The sequence below is a fragment of the Daphnia pulicaria genome, chromosome 6 (genome assembly GCF_021234035.1).
Source record: "Daphnia pulicaria isolate SC F1-1A chromosome 6, SC_F0-13Bv2, whole genome shotgun sequence".
NCBI classification, from domain to species: Eukaryota; Metazoa; Arthropoda; class Branchiopoda; order Diplostraca; family Daphniidae; genus Daphnia; species Daphnia pulicaria.
This window is the reverse complement of record NC_060918.1, coordinates 16,394,051-16,401,591: the sequence shown is the minus strand read 5'-3', so window position 1 is coordinate 16,401,591 and position 7,541 is coordinate 16,394,051. Positions and strand designations below refer to the sequence as shown.

General features: G+C 36.9%; 4 protein-coding genes across 5 annotated transcripts; 1 reads left to right on the top strand and 3 right to left on the bottom strand.

Annotated features, from left to right (window-relative positions):
• Positions 1-705: 705 nt before the first annotated feature.
• On the top strand, positions 706-1,884 carry LOC124343504 (probable palmitoyltransferase ZDHHC24). Its single transcript, XM_046796829.1, has 3 exons — positions 706-1,127; positions 1,186-1,290; positions 1,378-1,884. Exons 1-3 carry the CDS (start codon positions 858-860, stop codon positions 1,873-1,875), a joined length of 873 nt encoding a protein of 290 aa, XP_046652785.1. The 5' UTR covers positions 706-857; the 3' UTR covers positions 1,876-1,884.
• Positions 1,885-1,973: 89 nt separating this feature from the next.
• Positions 1,974-4,047, bottom strand: LOC124343505 (transport and Golgi organization protein 11-like). Of its 2 annotated transcripts, XM_046796830.1 has the most exons (5): positions 3,860-4,047; positions 3,685-3,792; positions 2,664-2,771; positions 2,443-2,540; positions 1,974-2,372 (listed from the first exon to the last, which is right to left on the bottom strand). In XM_046796830.1, exons 1-5 carry the CDS (start codon positions 3,966-3,968, stop codon positions 2,010-2,012), a joined length of 786 nt encoding a protein of 261 aa, XP_046652786.1. In that variant the 5' UTR covers positions 3,969-4,047; the 3' UTR covers positions 1,974-2,009. The 2 variants fall into 2 exon arrangements, with proteins under 2 accessions (XP_046652786.1, XP_046652787.1); XM_046796831.1 differs by lacking the exons at positions 3,685-3,792; positions 3,860-4,047 and adding an exon at positions 2,838-3,121.
• A 227-nt stretch (positions 4,048-4,274) lies between these two features.
• Positions 4,275-5,997, bottom strand: LOC124343502 (lysosomal thioesterase PPT2-A-like). The gene is made up of 6 exons (XM_046796828.1): positions 5,405-5,997; positions 5,255-5,317; positions 5,077-5,167; positions 4,893-4,988; positions 4,561-4,834; positions 4,275-4,483 (listed from the first exon to the last, which is right to left on the bottom strand). Exons 1-6 carry the CDS (start codon positions 5,567-5,569, stop codon positions 4,291-4,293), a joined length of 882 nt encoding a protein of 293 aa, XP_046652784.1. The 5' UTR covers positions 5,570-5,997; the 3' UTR covers positions 4,275-4,290.
• Positions 5,998-6,060: 63 nt separating this feature from the next.
• Positions 6,061-7,333, bottom strand: LOC124343506 (programmed cell death protein 6-like). Its single transcript, XM_046796832.1, has 4 exons — positions 7,172-7,333; positions 6,814-6,983; positions 6,325-6,719; positions 6,061-6,261 (listed from the first exon to the last, which is right to left on the bottom strand). The coding sequence occupies exons 2-4, from the start codon at positions 6,912-6,914 to the stop codon at positions 6,173-6,175; spliced, it is 585 nt and encodes a 194-aa protein (XP_046652788.1). The 5' UTR covers positions 6,915-6,983; positions 7,172-7,333; the 3' UTR covers positions 6,061-6,172.
• Positions 7,334-7,541: the final 208 nt, after the last annotated feature.

Sequence of the window (7,541 nt, the reverse complement as noted above, 5' to 3'; positions counted from 1 at the left end):
AGCAGTGCGAACAATGACATGAAGTTCTGAATTTCCACGGCATGTTCTGGCAGCTCTTATTTGTATCTTGGACATCACCATCTTGTAAAACAGACATGCAAATTGTGATTAGGATATGTTGTTTAAGATATGTTTGTTGTTTGCGTGATGTGGTAGTGAACCCTTAATAGACAGTAGGTTCACCCAATAACCCCGCCAATAACAAACACAAATAATTATTGGATTAGCCTCATTTGTTTGCGGTAGACATCATAGTATTATGTGCGTCGGCGTGAATTAACGTTCCGCATGAATTAAATGTACATGCATGTAAAATGGATTGTTTTTGAATCCATTAAAGATTCAGCGTAAAAAGTTGTACATAGTTCATTATTTTCATTACTTTCGGCGGCAGCCTGCATAGCATTATGTGCGTTTGCGTGAATTATCGTTCAGCGTGAATTGCCGGTACATGCGTGTAAAATTGATTGTTTATGAATCCATATTTGGATATATGTATATATATATGTATATCCATAATTCCACTCACTACGGAGTCTATAGCTCTGGCATCGCCATCTACTAGGGGGAAAAGTGACGGCGCAGCTACATGATAAGCATCATTAGATGTCTAGATGTACGACCATGTTGTTTCGAGCCAGTCTTCTCGCCTGTTACACTGTTTCGAGCACCATGTTGCCGAACCCAAGAACAGATGTTGCCATGACTACCACCCTCAGCTAGCCGACAAAAGAGTCACGAGATCTTATGACAGAAGAGATGCAGGGGTCGCATTACTAGTTGAAAAAGAGTTTCTACATTTCATAAAAGATACATAGATAAAACTATAGAAGTAATGGTGATTTAGCTTATTCAAAATGTTACCGTTTCGCGATCGTGTAATTCCCAAAATTGTGTCAGAGCTAGTCGCTTTAGGATTCGTTCTATTCATAATACCAGCTATTTACATATTTGAGCTTGCGGTAGTTCTGCCGGCCGTGTACGATGGAAAAAAAGAATTCGACACGTTTTGGCTTTATTTTCACTCAGCTTGCGGAACTTTTGTGATGTTCAATGTAGTTGGAAATCTAATTGGAGTCATATTGGTAGATACCAGTGCCAAGCATATTATTGTTGATACATCCAAGGTATTAATTATAATATTACATTTTTTGTTCCCTGTTTCTAAATCATTTTCATTGATAGGCTGATGCATCTAAAGGATGGCATTTGTGTTCAGTTTGTGAGACTATATCACCCCCGAGGTCATGGCATTGTAGTCAGTGTAATACCTGCATTCTAAAGCGTGAGGTAGAAAATTATTGATGAAAGCTTATCCATTCTTTTGGATTTTATACTAATCATGAAATTTTTCTTTGTATTCTGTTATTATTGCAGCATCATTGTGGCTTTACTGGGTGCTGTGTTGGTTATAACAACTTCAGATTTTTCTATCTTTTTTTGGCAAATCTCTTCTTTGCAACCATATATGCAACCTACTTTAATCACTATTATATCTGGTCTCTAGTAATTGCATTTGAGTGGTCTCACATAATTCGTATTGTCATGCCACTTACAATTCTCTTTTTTGGAATTGATACCTCAATGACACAGTTGTACTTTTTCTACTATTCTATAACAATGATTGGTTGCTGTTTTAGTGGTGTATTGCTATATCAGCAAAGTTATCTAGCCTTTTTCAATCAAACCTCTTGGGAGCGTAACAAGGGCACCAATGAACACGACTGTGGCGTAATGCACAACATCCGCGATGCTCTTGGACATCGATGGTACCTTATTTGGCTTTGTCCCTTCTTGCAGTCTCCACTGCCACATGAAGGTATCCAATGGATGACCCGGGAACAAATTTCACTGGAAGGAGAAAAAAATAAATGATTAACTGTATTGATTTTGATTTTTTTTTTCTTGTGAAGCTGGTATTTAAGTCATGCAATTAGTAAAAATCAATGATTTGACATTAATAAAAGAAATCGTTTGCACATCTAACATGTTTATTTGATTATTTTACATTACGAAGAACGAGTTAGCCACAAAATGACTTTCCAAACAAGATACACTGCTCCTATAGAGACCGCGAGAGCATCGCGCTGTTGCCTTTGTTGTTGTTCCCTTTCAAAGCCTGCCATACGTCGGTGTAGACGCCCAATCTGCTGCCTCAATACAAAGACTTCTTCAGTCAGTTGAGAGGCTGACAGGGTAAGTTGAGGTGGATCTGATAACATCATTGCTGAACTATTTTTGTCAGCAATCAACACCATCTCTTGCTTGTTAAATTCAGGATCAGTTTGGTTATTATCATCATCACTTTCAAAATCCTCTTCATGATCCAAGCTGTTAGGTACAGCATCAACAGTAATAGATCTTGGTGGAGTCTAATAAGGGTAAACAATTTAAACAATATGTGATATTTTTCACAGCAATCTAAGGCAATGAATATTATACCCGAACACGAATGGGAGGGTAGTTGTTCATAGATAGAATAGAATTTTCCAAAACAAGCTCATGAGGAGGTGCTTTCATCCCAACATGCTGATCTTGTCCTGCAAAGTGATTAAAATTAGACTATCAAAAGAAATATAAATATTAAACTAATGGTATTATAGTGTCCCAAATAGCTATCTTGACATCATTTGAAAAACTGTTTACAACAAAACTTCACTCACCAACAACAAGGATCCTTTCTGGCACTTTCATTTCATATTTGGAATCTGATTTGGAGGAATATCTTGTGCTATAGCTTCCCATGCCGATTTTATCATCTTCTTCGGTTCCTGAATATATGTAAAGCTTTAGTATTGAGTAGAATTTTACAAAATAACAAATCAACTCGATTTTACCACCAAGAACACTAATGCGTTTGGGGACCTGCATTTTGCTACTCATATCTGCAGTAAAAGCAGAGTTTTCATATAAATCATCGTGCGCGTTGTTATACCCGTGACTACCCATATTAACGCTAACAGTTGCTTTGAATAAATACAATCAACACTAAAAATGACTTTTAGAATTTAGAATCACAAATTCACAATATTTATTTTTATCAACTACAGAAACTGACTACTGGAATCGACATTGCCAAGTCGATTTGAGATTGCATTCTGTATGTCGCCCATGTCGATACTCGATAGGTCGATACGCTAGATAGTCGCTGCCCTCGCTGGCTAGCTGCGGCCGAGCGTCAAACCCAGTCAACTCATAAATTAAGACTGATAAAGACTAACACCTAGATAATGAAAAACAGACTAACAGATAAAAATCACCACATCTGTGGCTGAGCGGTCAGAAACGTTACTAGGTGTCGGCCGTGATTTTTTGTGGCGCTGCACGGGGAAATGATCTACAAGATCATTATGCTAGGTTATGTTATAGTCATTATCGTAAAAAGCTTCATTAAAATCTTCGTGATAGCTTTACCTAAAGTACGGCGACGTCACACTTTAATTTTGCATTTTCCGACTCCAATATACTGCGACTTAGATGCAGCTGCGGCCGCCCCAAGTCGCAGTCGTATTATTAAAATAAGAAATATGACACTCTCCCCATAATCCAACGAAACATGCTACTATTAAAGTACTAATAGAATTCATATTCAAGCATAAATTGGCCCGCTAAAAATGAAAAAGAAAATCGCCAATAAGAGTGGCTGAAAAATAAACAATATGCCAACAACAAAAATTCACTCACCGACGACAAGGATCCTTTCTGGCACTTGCATTTCATATTGTGATTCGTCTTCGGAAGAATAACTTGTGCTATTGCTTTCCATGCTGAGTTCCTCATCTTCATTGGTTCCTTAATATATTTAAAGCTTTTAGAGTAAAGTAGAATACTACGAAATAACAAATCAACTCGATTTTACCACCAGAAAAAATAATGCGTTTGGGGACCTGCATTCTGCTACTCATTTCTTCAGTAAAAGCATAGTTTTCATATAAATCGCGGACGTTGTTATACACGTGACTACCCATTTAAACGCTAACAATAACTTTTGAATAATACTAAACACAAATTCACAATATTTATTTTTATCAGCTATCGACTTCTGTAATCGACGTTGCCAAGTCGGTTTTGAGATTGCAATCTGTGTGTCGCTGGCTCGCTGCGGCCAACCGACAACAGATAAAGATAAAGACTTTTTAAAAATGTGTGAACTGTGATAAGAGCAAGAAAATGTATCTAGAAAGTCGTTATCTGTGCTGCGGCGGGCAGCGAGCGATCAGTAAATTATTATCATCAATAATGAACACACAGACAATTCTGCTTCGGCAGTTTGGTGGGGGTGAAATGTGTTTAATCCAAGTGAGGAATTATACAATTATCAATAACAGAAATGTTCTGATGCCACTCGTGGTGATATACACCGTCAATTGTGTAAATTTTTGTTTTATTTTGAAGCGACTTTAATCCAAATAGATCCTGTGTGTAGATATCACGATTTTCCATATTTTCCACACTTTCATCTTCCGTGAAAAATCCAAAATGACTATAGAAATAAGACCAAAAGTTAGTACTTGAAAACATCACAGCATATTTATAAAATAAAGAATGGGGTAGTAGAACCTGGACTGCCAAGGGGTAATGACGCCATCATCTGGTCCGCCAATTAAAATAAGTTTCTTCAGCCGAAGAAAATTTATTTTATAGTCGTTGTTTCTAGCTGTCGGAATGATGTTGTCAATATATGGCAAATATTTTGAACTTTTTATGTATCCGGCCTGATGATGTGGATCGTTCCAATAATTTGCCACCGAATAGCGTTGCCCAGGAGAAGTGTAAAATATTCGATGAACTGTTTTTTTAACGGCTTTGTGAAAAATCAATCGCAGGAAAGAATCTATGGAAAAGAGGTGTATAACCATATAACCAAATATAATCATGCAACTGAAACATACCACCGTACTGGCCGCCCTGAGGCGAACTAAGAGAAACAAATGTTGCCACATTCAAATCCGGAAAAGTTTCAATCATCCCACGGCAAACAAGGCCTCCTTGAGAATAATAAGATAATCATGTACTGGAAGCCTACGCAATTCGACTTCGCTTTTTCGATCTACAGTTTACAGTCTTGACACTTACCTTGTGAGTAGCAGAGCAGATGAATCCCTTCAGGATTTTCCATACTTATTTGTCTGGCGACGGCTCCAAATGCTTCAACCTGGTCCCACATCTATAAAAGCGAAATCTTTTATAATAATCAAAATACCGTTATGTTATAAAAAGGAGATTGAAGTTCATATAAAATCAAAATAGAAACCGGAGCGAGAGACGACGTTCCATGTAATAGATCCACAACAGTAACGTTCGTTCCTGGATGAGCCTATTTAACCGCAATCATTATTTGCTGTTGGTTTTTTTTAACGTACGTTAAATCTTTGTAATTTTTTTAAAATAATTAATATCAAACCTGACGAATGCGATCAGCCATAAAATCTAAAGATGTTTTCTTGTCCCAAATTCCATGCACGATAACGACAGGCTTATAAACCGACGTACTTTTTGGAATCTTTGTGCTTACATTGGTAACGAAAAAATATAACAAACACACGACGGTGACACATCGAAAACCCATAATTTGACGATCGTTTTCTTTTTATTACATATAGGCTACAGCTGAAATTTAAAAAAAATTAGGCTATGCTCTGTTGACAGTTGTCTTGCTTGTTGACAGTTGTCTGTGACTATAGTTTCGTTGCTAAGGAATACAATTAAAATTAAAGCACTCAACGTTCGCCTTTTATGTTGTGTGGGCTAGAGGAATAGAATTCGTCTGACGCCTGATCAACAAATCGTGGTCCAAGACAACGACGCTGATTTACAATAACTACACACTAAACAGAGGGAGAAATGTACTGATGAATGACAGCAATAATAAGACTGTATAGCTAGAGCTTCACTGATTCTTAGTAACTTTCGTCCATCTCGGGTCAAAGTACGAAAACAACGACGGAATGTTTGTTGATACAGATCTTAGTGAAGCCCTTTTTAACAGAATGGTTTGAGCTTCGCAAAGCGCTATTCTTTTGTTCTTAAAAACTTAAAATGTATATGTGACTAAAATCATAAAATCTTTTGAAAATTTATTGAAAAAGAATTTCATAATTCTATCACAGACGTAATAGACGTTTCGTGCCTACAATATTAATTGACACACAATATAATATCAAATATTGAATCAAATGCTTTCAACAACTGCTTGGATGAAATCCTCGTACGCGATGGTTATCGTGCCGGTATGCTGCGTATCGTGGCGTCGAAAAACATCTAAAATTATTAATAAATATTTTTTTATATCGATTTTAAAATTGAATTTGTACGGAAACTTACCCGTCAGCTGATGCAATTGGACACACGCCAAAATAAAATTGTCAAAAGTAATTTGACCTGCTGGTTTGCTAGTAAACTTATTGAGAAGTGCTGTAACTGATTTGTCTGATAACCTATAACCCATCTGAACTAGGGCTTGTCCAAGTTCTTTTTCATCTATTGCACCAGAATGATCTCTGTCAAACATGTGAAAAGAGGTTTTCCATTGATTTACATAATGAAAAAGCTGTTTGAATCCTTCCACATCAATCATTCTGGAATTTTCAGAGCTAAACATTTTGACAAGTAATTCACAAGCTTCAATACTGAAATGAGATCCATTGCCGACGACCAACGCTTGTCTAAGTTCGTTTGAAGAGATTTTTCCAGACTTATCTTGATCTACAGCTTGAAACCTTGAATACAGTATATTGTTAGTACATCATTGATACAATTTTAGAAGTCTAATAAAGGAGTAGGCACTACATATTTGACAGTATATACTATTACCATTTGATCAAGTCTTCTTCTTGGGGTCCAGTCGGCGCCGGATTGGGCCCGTTGGAACTTGATGTTTGGTATCCATATGAAGAACTTCCCGAAGAGTACATTCTTAATGAGTGACTAAACGATTTCTGGATGGAAGCTTCGATAGATCTTCGGAGCTGAGTTTCGAAGTACTGAAACGAAAGTATGACGTATCATCATAATTAGGCTATACAGCTTTTGATTTCGAGGTCACTAAACGGAATGTTCAACGAACAATCGATTATTTACATATTCAATAATTTTTTGGCAAAATTTTAGATTTTCATATTTTATTTTTGCTGACATTGTACGGCAATCCAGAAAAATTCCGCGTACGTACCGGTTTTCTCAAGAGTACCTTTCCGTTTCTAAAATCCACAACACAAGAAAATTTGTTGCCTTAGACTCCAAGGAGAACCAAACGGAGTGAACATAATTTAAGGAAGTAGGAACTGGAAGTAGCCTAAGCAAAAGCGGTTGTTGTTGTTGGATATGCCGGAATAACAGAGTTGCGATGGAAAATCTAGACCGAGAGCGTTTCACTAAAAAATAGTGAATGGATCACTAGTAGACTCTGCAGCCTAAAAGTGGCAAACGTGCCTGCATAATTTCCTACGACAGTAATTCTCCGTCTTTTTGTTTGTGTTTACCTTGTTACATTTTTCTCGGAATTGCCCGGAAATGGAATTACTCCTATTCAAAACTTCAAT